General features: G+C 41.2%; 1 protein-coding gene across 5 annotated transcripts in view; it reads right to left on the minus strand.

Annotated features, from left to right (window-relative positions):
• Nucleotides 1-25,987, minus strand: part of CADM2 (cell adhesion molecule 2) — a 516,203-nt gene that overhangs the window by 313,255 nt on the left and 176,961 nt on the right. For 3 of the 5 annotated variants that reach the window (XM_054046929.1, XM_054046910.1, XM_054046920.1), the window contains exon 1: nucleotides 5,314-5,368. In XM_054046929.1, coding sequence (XP_053902904.1) covers nucleotides 5,314-5,347 — 34 coding nt within the window. In that variant the 5' untranslated portion in view covers nucleotides 5,348-5,368. Of the gene's footprint in view, nucleotides 1-5,313; nucleotides 5,369-12,509; nucleotides 12,537-25,987 lie in introns of those variants that run through there. The other 2 variants (XM_054046941.1, XM_054046901.1) reach the window with 2 other exon arrangements.

The following is a 25,987-nucleotide window of genomic DNA, read 5'->3' on the forward strand; positions in this document are numbered from 1 at the left end:
CCTTCTTGCCCAAGTCCCACTGCGGTGTGTGCACTTTCTCCTTATTACTGGTCATCTGGTCCTGATGCCCAGGGGGTCTGAAAACCACCCTCAGTTCTTAAGTCTCTCATGGGGTTGGTAGGGGTACCCAAGCTCACCCACTCCACTGGGTTCCAGCTCAGAGCCCTTACATCAGCTCGGCACAATCAGGACTCAGCAACTCTGGCCATGCCCTGAGCTACTTCCTACTTCTCGTGCTTTCTGTAGGCTTTTCAGCCTGTTGGTCTGGTCCTCCCTGCTCAGGATGCTGTCTTGGAGCTGCTTCTCAGCAGATTACTGCCAGGAGTTCCCTTCTCCAGGCTGCTTGCTCCTCTGGCAGCAGCCTTGCCCATCTGCTTCCCACCTCTTTTACCCTCCCAGCTGCTGTGAAGCTGCCAATCAGCACTGCCCGACAGTACCTGCATTAATTCCTTGGTTGCCGGTCCAGCATGGGGTATATACACCCCATGATAGTCTCCCTCAGAAAACTTCCAATAACCACCTACACTTATTAAGAACACTTCCACTGTCTTCAAGGGAACTCTTAAATGTCTACCCTATTTCAAATCAATCTATCCCAGCAAAAGGACAAAGAGATGTCTGTAGAAAAGGGAATGCTGTTTTATCCCAGTGGTACTATAGTACCAGAATATTTCCTAGCAGGTTTAGATCAGACCATACTACTAAGACTGCCTTAACAAGTTTTTGTAATGACCCTCTATTAAAGATGGAATCTGGCAGGTTTTCATTTCTATTTGTCTCAATGGTGAAAGCCAGTAACCATAAATAATGGTTCTTTGATAATGCTCCTTTGAATTATGGAGTTTCCCCGACTCTGTATTGGAGCTACATTTTTCAATAGCTATACACTTCAACTGGCTTGGATTTTTTACCATTATGATGCAGTATATCATTTTTATGCAGATGATGCCCAGATTTATTTATCCCGCATAACAAACCATTCTGTAACAACCAAAGTACTGTTTGACTGATGTTAATAACTGAACAGCTCCAAACTTTTGGAAGATAATGCAAATAAGATAAATACTATTACTTGGGTCTCTTTTTCTGTTCAGTTCATTTACTTCATTTTCTGATGACAGGAAAAGCTTCTGTGGTTTCAGACAGGATTTGGAATTTAGGGCTACGTTAAGAACATAAGAGTGGCCCTGCTGAGTCAGACCAATGGTCCATCTAGCTCAGTACCCTGTTCTTTGGCAGTAGTCGATGACAGATGCTTCAGAGGGAATGCACAGAACAAAGCAATTATAGAGTAATCCATCCCCTGTCATCCAGTCCCAGGTTCTGGTAGTCAGAGGTTTAGGGATACCCAGAGCATGGGGTTGCATCCCTGACCATCCTAGCTAATAACCATTTATGGACCTATCCTACATGTTTGGGCCTCTTGTTTTATGGAAGTATAATAGCTCCATAGAAAACTCTTCCCCTCAGCATTTTTGTTATGTGGCCAACCGTGTCTATTGTTTTTTCGACACACTAATTTTTAAAATGGAATTCAGGCCCTTTTACATCTAAATTAAATAAGAGAAATGTGTCCGCAGGACCGATAGATAACACATTGCACAGGATCTTGCAGGCATTCCAAGCACATGTCCCCTTACATTAGAAACTGTGAACGGCTAGCAGTAAAGGTTATAATGATTACTATATCACACTTCTTATATATTGTACAAAAATATGTGTAGTATTGGCCCTTGCTACGTAAATAAGCACCCTTAGCAATTTCCTAAGTACCTTCTAAGTTAATTCCAACATATACGGTTTTGCTGATCTTCTAGTGATTTCAGCATACTATGTTGTGTGTATTCCCAGAGAGCAATGGGAATTTTCCCCAAAACAAGTGTTATGAACCTATGAAATGTAAAGTTAAAGTTAAAAAAGTATTATTATTATTAAAGTATAAAAATGCATAGTTAAGGACTCAAATAACTTTAACTCTTCCCTGTAGTAATGCCATCATTTGATTCAAGTGTACGTAGTCCCAGATTGGATTAAACTGATTTTTGAAGACACATTAGATGTTTTTTTTCTTTTTCCTCCTTCCTTTCTGTTCTCCTCAAGCCCCTGCTCACATACTCCACATTCCTCTTTCCTCATACCTACACTCCCAATTTCCTTTTCCATTTGCACTGTCTATATTCACTTGCACCTCACCCAATCTTTTTCCTCTTTCCTTTCCTCCATATTTCCCTCCTCAAGATTTCCTCTTCTTCCTGCACCCTCCAACATTCCCTTGCAAATACCGACACATACCACACCCTAGTTTCCCCATCCCTCCCACCTGGCTTCTTGAGTAAATCTGGTGCAAGCAGTAGCTTTTGAAAATAAATATTTTAGGATGAATGGTTATTTTTCCTTTATTTTTCAAAATGGAACCTTCTTCTGTCAGCACAGATGGCACATGCAATCTTCCCCTTCATAGAAACTCACAAAGAATTGCTTCTTTTCAAAATGGCCACCCTCTCCTATTGCTCCCAATGCCAGTGGAGAGAACAATTACTCCTGTGCTGTCAGGCTGGGAGGAGTAGATGACTGAGACAACAGCCATCTCTGCGTGGCCTCAGTTCTATTGAGAATATTCTCTGAAGAAGAACATTACTTTCCAGCTTCTGCTGAAGAAGAATCTTTCAGTTCTGAAGAATGACATCAAAATTTCAGGGGGGGTTAACTATATGGGAATTTCTGTTAGAAAAATTTGATTTTGCCTTTTTTTTCAATATTCCATTAGGAAAATCAAAAGTAAATATTTTATTTTGGGTCAGTTTGACATAAAACTGTCTTCCTAAGGTGCCACAGTGCCACAGGGTAGTTGTAGTTCATGAGCTTCATGCACCCCCATTCTCTTCTATGGCTCCTAAGCCAGACCTCACCTTGCATCTTTCCTCTAATCAAGCTGTGTGGTCCATTATGGGCGTCACCTGATTGGAGTGCATCATAGGAGACCTAATCCAGCTACAGACCCCAGCCCATAGGAAGTACTGCGGGCATGCAGCACCCAATTTACGTTTCCCTTGAGGCACTAATGCACTTTAGGCAGATGCAGTTTAATGATGAACTGACTCAAAACAAAACAAATTAAAATTTCTATTTTTTTAAAAACTTTTCATTCAATGATAAATGTTGATATTTCATTCAGATTCACGATGAAAACAAATATGGAAAAGAATCAGAATTTTCCATAGGATGGAAATTATAGTTTTCATTCAGCTCTATTATGAACATATTTTAATAAAAATCACCTGACAATCTAACACCACACTCATGTTATATAAATATACTTAATAAGTCAGTGCACATCTTTTCCTTATTCTCTGGCCATCTTGAAAAAAGAGAAGAGAAGGCGGGACACTGGTTTCCCATGTCCCAATGCAGAATACATGGTGTCCATCGTGAGTGGCCACCATAGAATAAGGCAGGCAGGTATCGTATGCTGGGGAATGATAGAGAGTAGGGATGCCTCTGATATCCAGCATTTAATTTTGTTGATATAAATTAAACAAATAAAATAACAATGATTACATTTTTCTCTCCAGTCATCAATGGAACTATCCAGCCATTCGGTAATTTTATTTGGAAAACAAGAACAAATGAATGTGCGCCATAACTCAGTAATCTGATTGGCTGACTGCATCTGTGTTTTATAAAGCAGCCAAATACACAAAACATACTATATGACATGGAATTCTCTTCAGCGCAAGATTAACATATGTGGCTTGTCTGTGTCCTAATTGAAAAAGGGGATATAGTTTAGTTAAATTTAATTATTTATTAAAAAGATGACTGATAAAGTAAAATATTACTCTTTCCATGTGACATTGTGATATCAAGGAGAAGACTGACAGGTGTGACTGACAGGCAATGCCCTGAAACTGAAATTTGACCCTTGGCTTAAAGTTAATGGGTATCACTGCATTGGCATTTAGGGTACTATACAGTATGTTTACTACTACATTCTTTACAGCACCCCTGCTGACTTAATCTTAGAATAAACAAGCCAATTTCATTGGCATAATGGGGAACAACATGAATCAGGTGAATAAATGAAGTCCAAAATGATCTTTGGCTTTTGGATGAGATGTGTTTAGACAGAATATAAACTGCTATGATGATTTATTTATGTTGGAAATTGAGAACCTTAAAGTAGTGTTGTTTAAGCTAATCTTTAGTTGCTAAATTCAGTCTTATCATAGGCAATTGAGTTGTCTTCATTTGAATGCCACAGCAAACCACAAAAGTATATCTACAACTCCACTAGAGATGACTCTTGTAGAAAAATCACATTTTTTCTGAGTTTACAAAAGAAAAAAAAATATTTGTTTGGACCCCATAAGCATGGCAAATCAATACTAAGATTTTTCACAAAATGTGCTGGATGCCCACTAGGTTACAGATCATTGGTATTATAGCATTAAACCAGTGCTGGAAATGAACTAAAATGAACAACACATATGGTTCGAATGTAGCTTTAAGCCATAGCCCACAGAAAGAGCAGTTCCACAGTGGAAGCTCCTCTAGGACCCCACTGAAGTGCAACCTTTGCAGTACCCATGGAGAGAGAGAGAGAGAGAGAGAGAGAGAGAGAGAGAGAGCAGTATACATTCTTCAGACATAGAATGAGCTTACTAAGTGGTGCAGATGGGATGGGCTCATGGTATTTTGATTACGGGCAGAATCAATAAAAAAAGCAGAACTTTATCATCAGTTCAAACTAATGAAGGGGGACGTGTGTTGTGGTGGGGGAGATAGATGATTGTCTACCAGTTTTACTATAGATTGGGTAATATGCAGCTGTTGCCACTCTTCCTGTGGCAACAATTTCAGAATATCTGTCAGGCACTGCCAACTATCTGCAGAATGCACCTTCCCTGGATGCTTTAGAAATTTATATTCTCAGTATCCTCCAAAATAAAGTGGAAGATCTTTGGCATCCTTTTCAATAAACTATAAACATGTGAGGTCTTCCTGGAGAATTTGTCACCTTTCACATCCCATAAAAATACTTGGTCTTATAAGAGTCCTCATTATCTCAGAAATAGTCCCTGTTATATTCATCTAGTCCATTCCCATCTGCCAATATAGATGTCAGGAGCTGCTGTGTAGATTCTGAATGGCTACAGTGTCAAGGTTGTTACAGCAAGTATACAGCATCAAAGTCACTGGTGCAGGCTCTGCCAATGAAGATTGTCTGCTATTACACCAGGAAAGTTGACTCATGGGACACAAACCTCAATTTCTGAGCCGACTCATTTGGTTGAAGAAAGACACCAGGCTTACCAATACTATCTCCTGTCTGGAACTGGTTCATCATTGCTGGCTTTGGATAACTTGATTGGTTGTTGCCGGAAGCTGAAAGAAGTGATAGTATTCTGTACAGAGTAAAGTGAGCCCTTTTAGGAAGAAATCAGCTTGGTGCTTTGGCACAGAGGAGACACCTCCTTTGAGGAATCTGTTAAACAACTCTGGAGTGGTGCATCAAGAAACTGAAGGTGAAGCCTCTACACAGTTTGGTGGCCCTAAATCATGTCTAGATTGGCTCCCCAAAGATTTTGAGGTGTGTTTTTAGGGTCTGTCCCTGCAAGCCCGCTTCATCATGGTCAGCACCAATTCAAAGCTGCAGTGCCCAGTTTGGATGCCCAGCTTGGCCCTCGAGACTGAATCTTTCAAGCATTCTGGACCAGGCTTCCTGGAAGTGTTGGAGGCCAAGAGACATTTAATATACTGTATCCAGAACCTGGATGCTTGTGGCAATATCTGTTAGCAGCTGTCACTCCTGAAGCAGTCAAACTGCCCAAAGGCACTGCAAGAATGAGTCATCCTGGTATATCAAAGACATGTTTTTACCTCATCTGGAGTTTCATAGAATCATAAACTCCAAGGCCAGAAGGGACTGTTGTGATCATCTAGTCTCACCTCCTGTATAACACAGGCCATAGAACTTCCCCAAAATAATTCTGACAGCATATTTTATAGAAAAATACCCAATCTTGATTTAAATATTGCCAGTGATTGAAAATTCACCATGATTCTTGGTAAATTGTTTCAGTGGTTAATTACTCTCACCATTAAAAATATATGCCTTATTTCCAGTCTGAATTTGTCTAGCTTCAACTTCCAGCTATTGGATCATGTTACACCAGGGATCGGCAACCTTTGGCACTCTGCTTGTCAGGGAAGTCCGCTGGCGGGCCAGGACAGTTTGTTTATCTGCAGCGTCCACACATTCGACCAATTGCAGATCCCACTGGCCACAGTTTGCTGTTCCAGGCCAATGGGGGCTGCGGGAAGTGGCGCGGGCCAAGGCATGTGCTGGCCGCCGCTTCCCACAGCCCCATTGGCTGGAACGGTGCACTGCGGCCAGTGGGAGCTGCGATCAGCCAAACCTGCGGATGCTGCAGGTAAACAAACCATCCTGGCCCGCCAGTGGATTTCCCTGATGGGCCGCATGCCAAAGGTTGCCGATCCCTGTGTTACACCTTTCTCTACTAGACTGAAGAGCCCATTCTCAATTTTTTCCCCTATGCAGGTATTTATAGACTGGAATCAAGTCACCCCATTATCTTCTCTTTGTTAAGATAAATAGATTGAACCTTGAGTCTTTCACAACAAAGCATGTTTTCTAATCCTTGAATAATTTTCATGGTTCTTCTCTGAACCCTCTCCAATTTATCAACATCCTTTTGAATTGTGGACACCAGAACTGAACATGATAGTCTAGCAGCAGTTGCAACAGTGCCAAATACAGAGCACAACCTCTATACTTGACATTCCCGTTTATGCATCCAAGGATCACATTAGCTCTTTTGGCCAGAGGGTCACACACAGAGCTCAAATTCAGCTGATTATCCTCAACAATCCCCAAATATTTTTGAGAGTCACTGCTTCCCAGGATAGAGTTCCTGAGCCTGTAAGCATGGCCAACATTCTTTCTTCTTAGATGTATGACTTTACCTTTGGACATATTAAAACTCATATTGTTTTGCTTGCACCCAGCTTACCAAGAGATCCAGAATGCTCTGTATCAGTGACCTTCACTATTTATCACTCCACCAATTTGTGTCATCTGCAAATATTATCTGTGATGATTTTATGTTTTGTTCCAAGTCATTGATAATGTTAAATAGCACAGGGCCAAGAACCAATCTCCTTCAAGCTGCTTGGCAGTTTCTTCTAGATACTAGAAAATACCAGGGAAAATAGGAGATAAAACTATGAAACTCTCTATGAGCAAACAAGGAGGGAACCAAGACTCACCAAAGCAGGGAGAGCTGCAGGCATCAACAATCCCAGTACATCAGCTAACACACATGGTGCTGAACAAAGTCTGAGAGAACATTTCAAGAAAAGAATAGGCATAAGTGGACTTGAAATCTGGGGATGTAGCCAAGGCCAAAGGCACCAACAGTCTGCTTGGAGTCAGTCACATAACTGTGGGTCCCTCCTTTCTTTGGGTGGCAAAAATTGCAGTAGACTAACAGCATAACAAGCCAAAAAAGTGGCAAGGAGTTCCAGGACATAGTTTCTCTGAAGATGCTAAAGCAGGGGTCGGCAACGTTTTTGGGCAACGTAAGCACCCTGGTGGGCCGGGCCAGTTTATTTAACTGCTGACACGGCAGGTTCGGCCGATGGCGGCCCCCACTGGCCGCGGTTCGCCGTCCCAGGCCAATGGGGGTGGCGAGAAGCCGCAACCAGCACATCGCTTGCCCGCGCCGCTTCTCGCCGCCCCCATTGGTCCAGGACGGTGAACCGCGGCCAGTGGGGGCCGCGATCGGCCGAACCTGCCGTGTCAGCAGGTAAATAAAACTGGCCCGGCCCGCCAGGGTGCTTACCCTGGCAAGCTGCGTGCCGAACGTTGCCGACCCCTGTGCTAGAGAGTGGTTCCATAAGAACTCATTCCTCAAAATTCTGAGGTAGAAGCTCACTGCAGCACCACTGTGGGGTTCCTACAATTCAGAGGGGGACAAGGGTGAGATGCCCTGGGCTGGAATTGAAAGCACAGAACTTTGAGAATTGCCACCATGCCCACAAGTAGGGGCACAGACACCAAAAATGGGCATCTGTTGAGATTAGTGGGGATCTGCTGAGATTCATATCATCAGAGAAACTCCTCCTGGAGTGAAGTGTTCCTTCAATGGTTAGTGAGTTACAATTTCAAATGCAGTATTAGACAACTACTTGACAACTGAGTGTTGCACTTCAAGGGGATTAGAAATTCAACCTTCTTCACTACTCAGATACAGCAATAAGAAGAAGCAGTGAGAGGCCACCTGCTTCAGACCTGGCACCACAGAAAGTTATTTCTTTCTAGAGCTATAGTGAACCATATTGGACCATAGGATCAGTGTGGTGGTCAACTTCCTGAAGCTATTTGGTGCCTCTGCTTCAACGTTATGGGCAGTGAAGAAAGAAAAACCAGTGACTTCCCTGCAGCCACTGGGGAGGTGAGCAAGAGGAGATTGAGGAGAATGAACAGCCAAACCTATAAAAGATTTGCGCTTGTTACAATGTTAAAATCACTTTACTATAAGATGGTTGCAGTGTATCTATTTAGTGTGTGTGTATTTCTGTGGGTGAGAAAGGTGTGTCAATGTTCCTAGATGAGTGGAGCCTGTGTATACATTTGGTTCTCTTCATGTGTTCATGCATGAAAGTCCATCTCTTATTTGACTGGCAGTGCATACATATGTGGGGCAAATGTTGGTTGTTGGAGTATTTCTTTATGGATACCAGTGGTTTGTGTCTATGTGTGTGTTCTTGTTCGCTTGCTTATTCATTATGAAGTTGTGCAATAGTTTAACATTACTCCATACTGTCACTACTGACACTAGGAAATTTCATATTATGCACACACAAAAGCACATTTTCAGTCAGAGATTATGTACTGTGATTCCCCCAAGTTTACGAATGCATGCAAAGTTTCAGCCAAAAAGGAATATTTTTTTAAAAGTCATGCATGAGTAGAAACAAGTTGATCTGCAGCTTAACTAATGGTTTCACTATTGTAATACTGCAACAAAGGGCCATCAGCCAACTAAGTCAGATTCTACTTGAATTAGCTTTATTTATTTATTTTTGTATTTACATCTAAAAACATTCAATTAATAATACTTACGTAATACTTGGATTTGTCAAATATGGAATACATCAGAGTTCTTCATTCTCTTTTAAATCTGGCCTATCTCAACATAAATCTCTGAGTCCTATGCTTTATCTTTTAATTCCTATGTAAAGCCTAAATACCTATGCTAAGTTTTCATATTTGAGTTATGTATAGTGATAAGATCAGCAAGCTTAAACTGTTTAATTTATAAGAACATAAGAACAGTGATACTGGGTCAGACCAAAGGTCCATCTAGCCCACTATCCAGTCTTCTGACAGTGGACAAAGCCAGGTGCCCCAGAGGGAATGAACAGAACAGCTAATCATCAAGTGATCCATTCCTTGTTGCCCATTCCCAGCTTCTGGCAGAGGTTAGAAACATCATCCATGCCTATCCTGGTTAATAGCCATTGATGGATTTATCCTAGTTCTTTTTTGAACCCTGTTATAGTCTTGGCCTTCACAACATCCTCTGGTGAGGAGTTCCACAGGTTGACTGCGTTGTGTGAAAAAATACTTCCTTTTGTTTGTTTTAAACTTGCTGCCTATTAATTTCATTTGGTGGCCCCTAGTTCTTGTGTTATGAGAAGTAGTAAATAACACTTCCTTATTTACCTTTCTCCACACCAGTCATGATTTTATAGACCTCTATCATATCCCCCCCTTAGTCGTCTCTTTTCCAAGCTGAAAAGTCCCACTCTTATTATTCTTTCCTCATATGGCAGCCGTTCCATACCCCTAATCATTTTCTTGCCCTTTTCTGAACCTTTTCCAAGTCCAATATATCTTTTTTGAGATGGATCGACCACATCTGCACACAATATTGAAGATATGGGCAAACCATGGATTTATATAGTGGCAATATGATATTTTCTGTCTTATTATCTATCCCTTTCTTAATGATTCCCAACATTCTGTTCACTTTTTTGACTGCCGCTGAACATTGAGTGAATGTTTTTAGAGAACTATCCAGAATGACTCCAAGATCTCTTTCTTGAGTGGTAACAGCTAATTTAGACCCCATCATTTTATATGTACAGCTGGTATTATGTTTTTCAATGTGCATTACTTTGCATTTATCAACATTGAATTTCATCTGCCATTTTATTGCCCAGTCACCCAGTTTTGAGAGATCGTTTTGCAGCTCTTCGCAGTCTGCCTGGGACTTAACTGTTTTGAGTAGTTTTGTATCATCTGCAAATTTTGCCACTTCACTGTTTACCCCTTTTTCCAGATCATTTATGAATATGTTGAATAGGACTGGTCCCAGTACAGACCCCTGGGGGATACCACTATTTACCTCTCTCCATTCTGAAAACTGAATTTGAATAAAATAGCTAAACTATACTTGCTCTAAAGCAGGTATACATTGCAGTCTGGGCACATAAGTGACATTTTACTCAACAATGTTCCTTCAGAGTAAAAAAAAATACATAAGGAACTATATGTTAAGGATAAAACTTTAAAATCATCACTGTTAAAAATAGGAAAAAATCAGAGATTTAGCAATCTTCAGGGTGAAAAGCACATTGTTAAAGAAATCTTAACTACATTTGGAAATTCATTATCAGAAAAAAATCCCTGTGTATAACACCGATAAAATAAGGACTTCTAGGTCTTGATTCTGTAATTGGGCCCACACTGTCAGACCTGCTACAAAGCAGCCTAACATATATAATATCTCTTTTTAAAATTATTAAAAATAATGGAGGAGAAAACATGGGAGAAGAAGAAATGGTAGGGGCAACTTGAAACATAAATATATTAAAAAGCAACAGAGGGTCCTGTGGCACCTTTAAGACTAACAAAAGTATAGGGAGCATAAGCTTTTGTGGGAAAGAACCTCACTTCTTCAGATGAAATCACTTACTTCTGTTAGTCTTAAAGGTGCCACAGGACCCTCTGTTGCTTTTTACAGATTCAGACTAACACGGCTACCCCTCTGATACATAAATATATTACTAATTTTAAAATATTTAATGGTATTAAGGAATCTTGTATTTTTTACCGCAGCCACACACCTATTTCTAGCACTAGCTTTGAGCTAGTGTGTGTATATTTACCTGAGATGGGAATTACACCTCCCAGCTGCAGTGCAGATGTCTCCTGTGGTTTGCACAAGTCCAGGCAGGGTGGAAGGATTTGTTTTAGTATACTACATAGCCCAGAAGAGTGAAGAGTTTGCAAATAACCCGCCCGTAGGGTTGGAATATTTTGCATTTATTTGGGTTCTCTTTGGATTTTGGGCACCCCACAAGGGGTGGAACTTTAATGTGACCTCATTGGAGGCAAAGTCACTTCAAACCAAAAGATGTTAGAAGCTGGGTAGATCGGTGGAACACCAGGAGGAAAACAGAGGCAAAGCCACTGCTGTACTGCACACACCCTAAAGGGTTATGCCACTACAATATTAGAATAAGAAATAAAATACTGATTGGTCCAACAACAACACCTAAGGGTGGTCAGAATGAGAGAGATTCCTTTATGTCTAGGAGTAAAGTACTGAGTACTGCAGATATATGAAAGTGAGGTAACAATTTATAATCTTCTTTTCATGGCTAATTTTTGAAGATAAAATGTTCATAATTAAGTTTTATTTCTTTGTAGACTGACTCCTTTTCTTCAGATTCCTCCTGATTCTATGATGAAGTTATAATTCTCTGTCTATAAGATTATAGTATGTTTCTGGGGCATGGGTATGGTGTCAGAAATAAAGAATTGTGAGCTTTTTATACTAGTGTAGAAAAAAGAGGGGAATGCTTTAGAGGCATTAATGTTCTCTACTCACATATATTTAAGACATTTTATGACAAGGTCTAGAGATAAAAAAATATAGAGAATAGTTAAACACTACTTATTGGCATAGAAGCTGGGACTAAGAGTGCTGGGGGTGCAGCAGCACTCCCTGGCTTGAAGTGGTTGCCATCATAAACACGGTTTACAATTTGGTTAATTGGCTCTGAGCATCCCTGCTTATTAGGCATTTTTGAATATAGAAGAAGTTTTAGCTTTTATATATATCTTGATTAGAAAAAAATTCAAATAGCTTTATCCTACTATGAAACATATGAAAGAGAGCAAATTACAGGGTATATAGTTTATTTATCGAACTTATTTTTTTTAAATGTTTCCCATCATACTGTAGCAACTCTAGCAACCTACAATATAAAAACAGAGTGATGGCTGATAACTAGTAGTAAACACTTTGCATTTATAGGCAATTATAGAAGCCCAAACGGGTAATCTATCAGAGCATAACTCTGATAGATGCCTTTGCCAGATTGTAATTAAGAAAAAAAAAGATAAGTCGAGGGAGATAATGTGTACTGCAGAACCATGCAATGAAAATCAAAGAGTAGAAGTGGAAACTCACCTTTAACTTTGTTCTTGGTAGCAGCCGCTGGAACCAAGGAAAAGATTGCACAAGGAGAAGAGAACAAAGATAGATTAGACAGAGGGTCTACTTACTAAGAATACAGAGAAACTTTATCAATATTGATTCAGAGCTAACAAAAACTATTTCTAACATTATTTGACCAATTTATTTGAGGCGTGTATAGTTTCTTCTGACCGATGGTTCTGTCAAGAGAGATGACCTGTGTTTTGAATTTAGTTAGTATATGACCAAAAAAAAAAAAAAAAAACCACCTTGAAAAGTATGGCAAGAAGTACAGTACATTTACCATTAATCATAAATATCAGTTTCAACATTATACATACACCTCTACCCTGATATAACGCGACCGGATATAACACAAATTTGGATAGAACGCGGTAAAGCAGCGCTCTGGTGGGGCGGGGCTGCACAGTCCGGTGGCTCAAAGCAAGTTCAATATAACACGGTTTCACCTATAATACAGTAAGATTTTTTGGCTCCCGAGGACAGCGTTATATCGGGGTAGAGGTGTATTTCCAAACTCTAAAAATGTATTAGTCTTACAGGACAGTTTTCCCTGTGAGTGCTCCATGCTGGATTGCATAAACGGCATGGCAGGCATTAGTTCCCCTCTGATTCTATTTCTCAGAGTTTTATTTTCCTGTATATTTGGATTTTTTTTTAAATGATGAAAAGAAAATAAGCTAAATCTTACATTTGTGCAAGGATATGTAGACTGAAGTTTGTCCAAAGGTTTTACAGGCCTATTTCCAAATAATCTGACAGCTCTGAATATATATATCCAATTGTTGCTAACCTATGTTATGTAACACTTTGTACCTAAACATATAGGATTTCACTGTGCTGTCATCTTGCCTAATCCTGCATCCACAGAAGTGGAGTAGTGCAGAATCAAAGCCTACTGTGCACAGCCATGAAGGAGAGTAAAAGGTTCCCACTCCCTTAGATGGCTGCATATATTGTGCACGGATTGTGGCTCTCGCCACAAAATGGGAAAGATGGGGCTGAGAGCCAATACTCTCTCACATTAGAAAATGGGAGTGAGGAGGAAGAGAGAGGAGGGACAGGAGTAGGTGCAGCCATGGCTCATTTCCTTCCCATGCACTAGCCATCCAAGCTGGTTGGATGTGCAAGGGAGCAGAAGCATGCTGTATCTTGTCAAGGACTCGCACCGAGTGAACAAGAGGAGCTCTAGAGAAATTGTGCCTCAGATAGGTGTCTCTGAGGCACAATGACAGTAGTGCTCCCCTGGAGTGGGACAACTACACACACTCCATACTCAGGATGGTGTGTAAGTGTACAATCTAGACATAAAGATGAAGAAACACGTGACATGTATTTCCACATTTGCCTTCCCTCCCATAAATTTTCTAAAGATCATCATGAGAACTATCTTCCATTACCCGGGCTATATGCCTACTAGTGCAATACATAATATAGAAGTATTAATAACCAGAGACTGAAATTTAACCTGAGTCACTCTTATCAAATGTAGATTGCACTAAGATACTATGGGCAAGATTGTGCCTTTAGACTCAGCCCAAAGCATAGGGCGCACTGTGACACTGCACTGCTCCATGATGAACTTTGTGGAGGAATTGTGTCTCAGAAACTTACAATTCCTCCTCTGATACCCCCTGGCTTGGGGGAGGGAAAGAATTACTTCACCCCTTTTTGGGGTGCATCTTACTCCCACCATGCACCTAGCCACCTACTCTTCCCAGAAGTTATGGGGAAAGGAAGAACCAAGATAGAAGAACCAAGGATCATCAACCCCTGCACACACTTTCTGCACCTTCCACTTTCACTTGTTCACAAGTGGGAGTTTCAAGCAGCCCTTCCTTTCTTCCCACATCCAGAGCCATTCCAGTAGCCCTCCTTTGGTCAGGCACGTAAGTGATAGGGATGGGGGGTAAAGAACAATCTAACAGTGAGCCGGATCCATCCTAATTCAAGACTGTAACTATATTAACTCAGTCACAAAGTGTTTGTGGTTCCCTATCTTTTAACGATCCACAATATTTAATGGTTTTGAAAATCCTGAGTGGAACATGAGACCTGAAGAATTTGTATCTACAGTACACTAGTAAATAAAAGATATGCATGAGTGAGGCTGTACAGTATAATTGGAAGTAGGCCAAACTACCAGGCTTGTTAGCCCAATTATAATTTTCTGCATATTCAATACAAGTGGCCTAGATGACAGTAATGTTCTTACAAATGTCATGTTCAATACTTGTAAGGTTTTTTTCCCATTGACAGAATGGTCCAGTTACAAGTCAATTGGTAAAGTTCACACCACACAACAGCCAAATTAGCTGAAAGTTGTCTTTACAAATATATTTCTGTCTACTGCATGGAACCAGCTGGGGCTCTTTTCATCAATGTTTCACCCACCACCTGATGCTTGGCAGGGACAGAATTATTTTTCCTCTGTTGTCACTTATATGAATGTTTTCTTTTGTTTAGGTGGGAAAATACTTTCCTTTTTAATATCTATTTTTCCCTTATTATTCTCTCTGAATTTCCTGCAGTGAGGCGCATTACAGAGAAGTACTTTTGTTTTAAAGGAGCTATTTTTCCCCCTCATCTCCTAAAATGTCTTGATATTTTTTATTCTCCTCTTTTCAGTATCATTTCACCAAACAGGAGGAAGGAAATCAAAGAGGAATTTGCCAACATTTATATTATCAAAATTGCAAACTGAAAAAGGAGGGATGGTCTTGTGATTAAAGCACAAGATGGGAGCTCAGAGAGTGAAATTCTGACCCCACTGAAATCAATGGTAAAACTCCCATTTACTTCACTTGTGCCAGGATTTCACCCAAAATATCTGCATTCAGTTTCTGGCTGCATCACAAGATGCCCTATGTAACCTTTGGTAGGCCACTTAATCTCTCTCTGTGCCTCAGCTCTCAACACTCCCTTTCTTGCACCTTTCCTCCCTTTGCCTGTCTGATTTACTTAGTTTGTAAGCTCTTTGAGGAAAGGATGGTCTCTTAGTATTGAATGTACACAGGGGTGAAAGTAAGCCAGTACGGGCCAGTACGGCCTACCGGTAAAAAGTGTCCGCTAGTACCGGCCAGTACCCAGCTGACTTTAAAGTGCTGCCACGGCAGTGCTTTAATGTCACTGCCCCTTTTGTGCCCCCATTGGTGGCTCTGCTGGGTCCCTACTGGCAGGCCGCCAATGGGGAGAGGTAGGGAGGGTGGAAGGAGCAGCTGCCCCAGGGCCAGCAATTTAAAAGGCCCCAGGGCTCCGGCCACCGCTGCCACTACCACAGCAACAGCCAGAGCTCCTGGCCCTTTAAATTGTTGCTGGAGCCCTGGGTGGCACAGGCCAGGCAGTGTGGAAGGGCTGGCTGGGGGACGCTGACCCCTCCAGCTCCGCCCCTTCCACCTGAGGCCCTGCCCCTTCCGGGAGCCGGAGCTGGCCCCCATACTGGTAAGTCTTCGGCTTTACTTTCATCCCTTAATGTATATCACCTAGTGCAACAGGTTCCTGATGTCAGTGGGCACCCCTGTCGTACAAATACAATATAAATAATAAGTGGGTATAATATTTTGGGGATTAGACATTTTCTCCCTCAGTCACCTGCATGATCTCCTTTAGCTGTATCTCTGTTAGAAGCAGTTAAATTAGCAGAACAGAAATCCAGTTCCAGTTATTCAACTCATTCCTGTCCTTGCATCTATCTGGAGACCATTTCCTCTGCAATGGAAACACTTCAAACTACATTTGACAGTTGGTTCAAAATTAAACTATTTCCAATAGGATTGTAAATTCAGAATAGCATTATTAGCCAGGTAGGAAAAGGTGATAAGATGGATGTTAAGATTAAGGATTTCTCTATAGAGAAGGTTAGCACTAACAGAAGTATTTATGAAAGTGAACATACTTGCTCATCATAAAATAGAATTTATGGGAAACATTATTAAATGTACAAATATTCGGATAGTGTTGAATCTATTGATGGTTTGCCAATTTTTTTTATTTTACTTTCATTAGTTTCAGCACAGCCTCCTTTAAACATACTGAGAGTGAACCATCCACTTTTTAACAATGTCTCTCTTTTGCCATATGCTTCTAATGTAACTAGAACTATTATATGCCTCAATCCTGCAAACACAGCTGTATGTCAAGTTGCTCATTTCTGTATGTGATTGTAGGATGGGGGCCATTGTCATTTTCACCACAAAGATTAGCTCAGTGAGTAAGTCTGGAAATGCAAAGACAGTTTAAGAAAATTAAATTTCAATATTTCCTGATATTTTAAAGTAAATAATTGACAATAAAACTTATTAGCTGTAGCACAGGTACTCTCTTCTCTGTGATGGATTTGGTGCCTGCAATAATTTATGAATACTATATCTTGACCTGGTTATTGGGATATTTACTGTATGACTATCTTGGACTAAATCAACAGAGCTGCTGGGAAACAAACGTGAAAGCAAGACTATGACTTGAGGTAATACATCCCTCAACAAACACTTTGGGGGAAGGTTGTTGCAAAACACTGAGGGAACTCATAAAACTGGTTTTGGACAGCAGGTCCAGGCCCTTGGAAGTGAGAACAAAGACCGTTGGCTGGTTTTAAAGAGGCTCTCAAGGCCCAGGGAAGAAAAAGTTAAGAAGAAGAAGCAGAGAAAAACCTACAAGAAGTTTGGGTCTGGGATAGGGTTACCATACGTCCGGATTTCCCTGAACATGTCCGGCTTTTTGGTCCCCAAATCCCCGTCCGGGGGGAATTGCCAAAAAGCCAGATATGTCCGGGAAAATAGGGAGGCTAGGATCTCCGAATTTGTGTGTGTGGGTCGCCCGCTGTGACATCATCTCGGTGCGACACTCGGCTCCTGCCCAGGGCATGCTGGGGGCTGTAGTCCGGCCGGGCCTCACGCTCCAAGGAGAGCCGGGAGAGGGGAGCGGCCGAGAACTACAACTCCCAGCGGCCCCTGCGACGCGACCAACCTGCCCCTGTGAGGCAGCAAGCCGTCGGGGGAGGGGGGGCGCGGGCCCCTGTTCTTTGGGTGGGAGGTGTCTCTGGGCTCCGCTCGGCAGCCATCACAGGGCTGGAGGGTGCCCCCGGGGGAGGGGGGGGTTGTGGACGCCAGCGCGTTGCGGGGAGCCGGCATTGTCCGGATTTGCGTCCCCCTGAGGCTGGAGCTGCGCCCCCCGGCCCCGGGTACCAGTCACGTAGGGTTACCATACATCTGGTTTTTCCTGGACATGTCCGGCTTTTCGGCAATCAAACCCCCGTCTGGGGGGAATTGCCAAAAAGCCGAACATGTCCGGGAAAATGCTGGCCGGGCACTTCCTCTCCCGCGGCTCTCTGCTCCTCCCCTGACTCAGACTTCGGCTCTGTTTAAGAGCCAAGCTGCCCGAGCCAGCGCTACCGGCTTCGGGCAGCCCCCCTTGCCTCCGGACCCCAGCTGCCAGCCGGGCACTTCCCCTCCCGGGCTCCAGCTGCTCTGATCCGGCGGCGCAGAGTCTGAAGGCAAGGGGGCTGCCCGAAGCCGGTAGCGCTGGCTCGGGCAGCTTGGCTCTTAAACAGAGCCGAAGAGTCAGGGGAGGAGCAGAGCAGCTGGAGCCCGGGAGGGAAAGTGCCCGGCCGGGGGCGCAGGGTCCGGAGGCATAGGGGCTGCCCAAAGCCCGAGCGCTACCGGCTTCACGGGTTTGCCAGGCAGCCTCCAGACCCTGCGCCCCCGGCTGGGTGCTTCCCCTCCCGGGCTCCAGCTGTGCTGGGGAAGCGCCGGCTGGGGGCGCAGGGTCTGGAGGCTGCCCGGCAAACCGTGAAGCCGGTAGCGCTTTGGGCAGCCCTTTTCGCATGGCTGGGAGGGAGGAGGGGGAGTTAGGGCGGGGACTTTGGGGAATGGGCGGAGTTGGGGCGGGGGCGGGGGTGGGAAAAGGGCGGGGCCAGGGCCCCGTGGAGTGTCCTCTTTTTTATTTTTTAAATATGGTAACCCTAGTCTGGGGTAAAATAGGCCTGCCAAGGAAAGAGTGGGTACGACAGACATGCATGTAGAACTTTTGTTGTCTTCTCTTATGTTTTGATCCTACCATTAACATTAAACAATACTTTATTTTAAGAAGGCTATTTTGGGTCACTGTAACAAACTGGACACAAGCTCCTAAAGGGAAGAAAAGCAGGTGCCCAAACCTAGCTGAACCTGTGATCTAAGAATGATTGAATATACGCTATGTTATAGAGTATGGCCCAATTCAGGAGTGGGAGAATCACCAGATTACAAATTCCACAAAACTCTGCCAAATTAAAAATGTCTTTTTTGCTATGATAATGGCAAAATATTTCTCCCCTTATCTCAGCTTAAATAAATTAATAACAACTTGTTAAAAAAAATAAATAACAGAATTTATTTCCTGTAGGTGAAAACTGGATTCAATAATACATTGTGTGTTTTATTTTTTTATGATATATCTTTCTGAGTTTTTGCTTTTGTATGCCAACATTTCTAAATTACATTCTTTGAAAAATGATAGTTACAAGATACTCAATATTTTCCCCACACTCAGCTGTCTTGATGGTGTTCATTTTTATGGACATTTTTTAGAAGGATTTTATATAGATTTTTTTCCTTCTCTTTTATTCAGTTTTGGATTTTGTCTTTTGAAAGCCTGTGTACTTGTAATTATTTCAATAACTCAATAAAAATAAATGGGGAGAAGATACATTTCCATCTGCTGTCTAGCTTACCTAATGTTTTTCTGGTGAAAGTGAAGAGACAGCAAAGCCATGTATGTTTAGGTCCTTGAGAAAGGCCTTCAGGTCAAGAAAGTGTCTTTCGTTTCATCTCAACTTTATATCATATATGTTATTTATGCAGCTAATTAAGTTCCTCAGTACACTACTACTACAACATGACAGCGCCATATTTTCAAAAACAGAAGGAACATGAAAGCCAGTCACATAATCAATAGACACAATATGTTTGCCCTTTCCAGGAATTTCCTCACATTCATAGCCCATCAAAAAGACCCTTGTGCCTAAAACTCCAAATATGGAATTACTATTAACTTCAATGGAAACCACAAACATGAAAGATCTTCACATTTGAGCCCTTTACTGGCTTATAAAAACATTGCTTCCACTTGATTTTCACGTTTACATCAACTCAGATACACTGACTATAACTAGAGCTAGATGAACTATTGATAAGAAAAATATTTAGACACAAATGGCCAGTTTTCATGTTCACAAAAATATATAGAAAGTGGAGACAATTTTTCTACAAATTTGATTTTTTTTCCAGTGAAATTTCCTGTGAATGCTCTCTTGCCTATTAGGTTGACTGAAAAATAAATGTCTTAAGTACTGGTCTTAACTGGTTTTTTTAATTGAAGTGGATTGATTGGTTGTGACTAGTCACATAAATAATATGGTATAAATTCTGATTCTCTAATTGGGTGAGCTTAGCCTATGAGACCAGGAGGGCTAGCACAAACCATTCTGACTCATTTTCTTAGAAGGGTTTTTGTATATTCTCTTTAAGCCAATCGGCGTGGGAGGGGGGGATGCTAGCAGCAGTTGCAGACAATGGCTATGCATCAGTCTGTGTGTGCTAGGAACAATATTTTATTGCCCACTCTGATGCATAAATTATTATATATGGAAAATAATATGATTCTTGCTAATAGGTGCTATTGAATATATACAGTCTGATCCAAAGCCCACTGAAATAACTAGACAGATACCAATCAGGTTCAATGGGCTTAGGATCTGGACCATTGTAGCAGGGTGCTGGTGCAAAAGCACCTAATTACCCCTGCTCAGCCAGCTCCAATCAAGAGAAATAGATTGGGGCTGGTGAAACAGACCTGATGCCTGGCGTGGGGATTGGCTCCATCTGCAGGCCTGACAAGCCAGCAGTTATAGGGGCTGGGAGCCAGAAGAAAAGCCAGTCAGGGAAAGGTCAATCTGCTAGCTTTGGGCTGACTGTAGAGGGAAAGAGGGAACTAATGTTTTTGCCGCCCCAAGCGGCAAAAAAAGAAAAAAAAGCCGCGATCAGCGGCACCTCTACTGCCGCCGCTTCATCATTCTTTGGTGGCAATTCGGCGGCAGGTCCTTCCCTCCGAGAGGGACTGAGGGACTTGCCGCCGAAGATCCGGATGTGCTGCCCCTTTCTGATGGCCGCCCCAAGCACCTGCTTGCTGCGCTGGTGCCTGGAGCCAGCCCTGCCTGCAAGCCTTGTATAGAGCTCAACCCTGGTGGTGGGAGAACTGTGTGTGTAAATAAAGCCACGGGTGCTGCATAACCGGAGGCCTCTCTGCACTTTATTGGGACAGCTAGCGGGCCCAGGAAGAGGGGTGGGGCAGAGGACCCATCACAGCCATACTTAGCAATGACAATTGGGTTACCAATTTATGATGAATTGTGTAAAAACCTTATGGAATTGGAGCCAATTCAGAAAAGATACAAGAGAATGATTAAGGGATTAGAAAATATGCCATATAAAATCAGCCAGTTCACCCCCACCCTAATGTGCTATGCTATGTGGTAACAATGTTTAACAAAGTTACTTTTAAAAGGTATTTTACTGTTTAGATTTTACTTATGCTGGTGGCTTTTTGAGGGTATATTTTATTAGGTAAAGCTTTGAAAAGAAATATGCAGAAAGAGCATCATTTCCAACATTATTTCTCAATGCTGCAACTTCATGTAATGAGACATCAGTTTAGTGGATTTAAAGCATCTCTTTTTCAATCAATGTCATGTAAAATATGTTTTAAAAGTATTAATTAATGATCTAGTACAATGACAGGGACAAGAAAGTTATAATAATTATAAACATCTTTCACACATGTCATGCTGAATAACAATTTAAAAAAAAATGTCACTAGTTTATCATATGCATTGACTCTTCTGGTTACGTGGTAAATTAGTAACTGTAGGATACTGAAGAATATTCAGATCCATAGTCAGTCTGAGAAGCATGCTATAAATATAGTAATTTTGTCCTGAATATTCATCATAACTAGCATGGAAGAGATCAGCAGTATCATCTTGGAGCATAAACCTTGCTAGAGTGCAGGATACCAGCTGGAGATGATAACAAATTAGTTGAGGAGATTTTGAAGTCTGAAATACATTACACAGTATATTACTGTGTGGTGAGACTTGAAGATGAATATAATCATACCCTAAAGGCTCCTGTAAAAGGAATCTAGATAACGTGATTTGCCTGTCTTACAATACTACTATTATGTGTGTTATAATGCAACTAGACACACAACTTCTACGGGCAATACAAATTGCAAGCAAGCAATTTATTACCATGTAACAGCTGGCTTTCTATAAAATATTGAGCAAGTATTACTTGCACATATGTAATATACAATATAAACAAAAATAAATGCCTCTGGTCTTCAATTTTATATTTAACCAAAGTATCAAACAATTCTGGAAATACTCATTAAAGAAATACTGTCAAATACTAATTTAAAACACCCCACCATATTATGTTAGGTTATGTCCTGCAGGTTCTAAGGACTTATTTCTACCTTCAAATCATCTTTGCAGATCTTTTAAGCATCTGAAGATCTTTAATATAATTTCAGCACATCTTGTGGCCTATAAATATTTTCCTTCATGCAAAAAGTGTGTATACATAGTTCAGCACAGAGCATCTGTATTTATATTAGCTAACCAACAATTGGAGAAGGGATGGGGATGGGTACATTTAGATTAATTTAGCAAAAACACATAAAAACAAATTGGAGCCAAAGTTAAGGTTGATAATTAATAGTGAGTAATGCAGGACGATAGTGACGGGGAAGTGGATGGATCTCTTAAATGTTCATTTTATTTATTTAAACAAAACGTTTAGAATTATTAGTATTTTAAGAAGTGTAATTCTGGGCTTTTAGCTGAGCTCCACTGAGACACACTTTCAGATTTACCTCTTTTTCAATTAAAGTTTATGTTTGAGAATTGTAAATTTCCTTTACATTTCAATAGTCATTTAAAATTATCTTTAAAAATTCTCCCAACAAATTACTGTCTATTTTGTCAAGAAATATATAGAAAGCTTTTATCCCAGTCTTGACCCTGATACATTATAATTGCTCCTCTAGGACCTTTTAAAGTGTGGGTTTTAAATCTGATGGAATGTAATGGCCTCTTTGGAGCCATTGAGGTCTGTTGTATAATTTACAGATGTTATAATAGTCTAATAATTGAAGGTGTGTGTATATATATATCTTGTCAATTATTAGACTATTATATAGACTATATATATACACACACACATATATATATACTGTATTTATGTAATGATAAATTATTCTATGAAGTATATTTTCAAGGCCTGTTTGTGCCTCTTTATAGAGACACTTGAAACAATATGAAATAGCTGATCATGTTCAAAAATATTTTTGAACAATTACTGCAGATGCTCATCTTCTATATGAAATCTAATTTAACCAAGTGTCCCTCAAATATCTAAAGATATTGATCTACTTTAAAACCATAATAAAAATATTACTTTATATTTATTATACACTGTGTCATCCATGCCACGGTCGCCAACTTTCACGTGGTAAATAAGCACCCCGGCTTTCACAATAAGCCAAAAATCAAGCTAATCCCATTTCAAAACAAGGCCAAAACAAGCCAGTCACTAAGAACCCCAACACTTGATGTGACTAGTTCCCCCCGGCATGCAGTCTGGGACTGTGGTGGGCCCGTTGTGCACCCCTGACTTTCTCCCTCCCTTTCCCTTGTTTGCCCCTTGCCCCTGCTACTCCCTGCCCCTGTTGCCCCTGCTTGCCAGGAGCCGATAAAAAAAAAAAAAGGAAGCAACAAGCTACAAGCCAAACAAGCTATAAGCCAAAAACTAGCCAACAAGCAACTCACAAGCCAATTAAGCCAGAAACAAGTCCAATTTCTGCCTGTTTGTCACGGGTTTGGCATATCTGATCCATCCATTTTATCTTTCCTGTAAGACAATACTTCTGGCCCATGTGTCAGTTTTGTTGCTCTTTACTGAATTAACTCTATTTTCTCAATATTTTTCTACTACTGAGTGTCCCAGAACTGTATACACACTTTTACAATAAAAATTGTAAAGGCACTGTGTATTGCACCCCAAAGTTTGAACGAAGAACTATTATATACCAACTTCCAATCACCCGCTTTCTCTCTTTTTCACACACAGAGAATTATTTGCTAATAATTAAAACATGGTGATTTGCTATTAGCAGTTTTACATGCTAACAAGTTATCTTTATATGTGCTTTACACAACAGAACCCCATTTCAAAAGAGTAAACGTGGATTTTTGTATTGCCATATTGCATTGCAAGTTCATATCCAATTTGTCGTCTACTGATGCCCTGAGGATGAAAATCAGCCTTTGTGCAGAGAGCTTCCACAAGTCATATGCCATTAAAGCCTTAAAAATATGTCTTAAATTGGATTTAAGTGGTGCATAAACTTTGTAGTGACCCAATGATCAGGGGAGAATTTTACCCTTATGCTAGACCCTTTTTGACATTTGCTTCCATTGAATGATTGAGATTTTTAACCCAATCATGTGTATTAAATTTGTATTTTTTCATGTTACATACGATTATATCTCCTGTTTGTACTTCCAGCCTTACTAGTTCACTCTATAGATTTCTATCCACATTGGGAATGCTTAATGGCTATGTGAGAAATTATGCCACTATTACATTATAAGAGGCAGAGCTAGAGATTGTACAAAAGATTCACCAATTCAAGATTGAAGACTAGTATCCAAAGGCATTTTAAGAGGTGCAGGCAGTTAGTTCTTTACTAGGAATAGAATGAGGGAATGCAGAATCTCAAGAGTACAAATTACACACTGAATTCTTCAAACTCTAAAATATCCATTAATGGGGTTTGGTTTGGTTTAGATAGAAGAGGAAGAGATACTAAAATCATAAATGTGTGCATGTAGCACTGTTAAACGGGTATTTGAAAGTGAACAGTTTTAAAGAGGCTACAATTTTCCTGAATGTTATATTAATATTTAGCAGAGCCACAATTTCCTTTGTTCTGAACATTAAAATCATAGCTCACTTATTTACATTTTCGCTGTACTGCAGCTATTTGTGGGAGACACCCAAACCAGATTATTAAAGTGCCATTTGGAATTAGGCACCTAAATACCTTTAAAATTATGGTCCTTAATACTTAAGGACACACCTAATGAGTTAATGTAGGTTTTACTATATTTGTCATTACCGCTATCTGTCTGTGTCACTGCTGGGGCTTGTTCTACATTTAAAAGTTCTGTTGGCAAAGCTACATCAGTTGGGGCCATGGAAAAAACCCACACCCCTGACCAATATAGCTATGTCAACAAAATCCCCAGGAAGATGCAGCTATGCCGACGGAAGAGGGCATGTCAATGTAGCTAAGGTTGTTCGGGGAAGTGATGTTCCTATACCGACCGAAAAACTCCTTCTGTCAGTATACATCAGGGGTCGGCAACGTTTGGCACACGGCTCGCCAGGGTAAGCACCCTGGCGGGCCGGGGCAGTTTTATTTACCTGCTGATGCGGCAGGTTTGGCCGATCGCGGCCCCCACTGGCCGCAGTTCGCTGTCCCGGGCCAATGGGGGCGGCGAGAAGCCGTGGCCAGCACATCGCTCACCTGCGCCGCTTCCCGCCACCCCCATTGGACGGGACGGCGAACCGTGGCCAGTGGGGGCCGCGATCGGCCAAACCTGCCGCATCAGCAGGTAAATAAAACTGCCCCGGCCCGCCAGGGTGCTTACCCTGGCGAGCCGCGTGCCGAATGTTGCCGACCCCTGGTATACACTGTGTGTACACTAGGAGGCTATGGTGACATAGTTATGCCAACATAGACTCCCTCGTGTAGACATAGGCTTGCTCAGTACGGACAATTTATGAGTACATCATAGAAGTTGTCAACTGGTTTTGGCAACTGGATAGAGAATATTGGGATTTTTTGCTATCCGGTGAAGTGTGGAAAGCATTTTAGGATTGTGGAATGAGCATATTTGGCTCGATGTTCCTGTTAAAATGATCAACAGTTAAACAGTTAACAATATTGATTTTCAAACTGTCCTCTTTAGCTTTCAAGTATTAATACCCAATTGAAATGAACAGGGCAAGTCACACCTCTCAATGCCATTGTTTCAAGCCATTTGCCAACTTAGGAAGACAACACTGCTTCAATTTAACTCAGTTCATTATATATAATTCTTTTTATATTAAAGCTTTAAATTCTGCAATAAGTTATGGATTCTAAGGCAGATTCTCCAGCTGCAGAATAAACAGGCACCCTGATCATAGCTCACTTCTGGATTCAGTAGCATATTTAAAATATCTGAAGATTGTAGAATTTGTGTCAGATAAAAAATGGTTAGTTAACTGGCTAGATTTAAATTGGAGTATCCCAAGAAAGTCCCAGCCTGGGTTTGAAAGAGTCCAGCTAACAGGAGAGCTTAG

Source organism: Malaclemys terrapin, chromosome 1, assembly GCF_027887155.1.
Source record: "Malaclemys terrapin pileata isolate rMalTer1 chromosome 1, rMalTer1.hap1, whole genome shotgun sequence".
Classification (NCBI taxonomy): domain Eukaryota; kingdom Metazoa; phylum Chordata; order Testudines; family Emydidae; genus Malaclemys; species Malaclemys terrapin.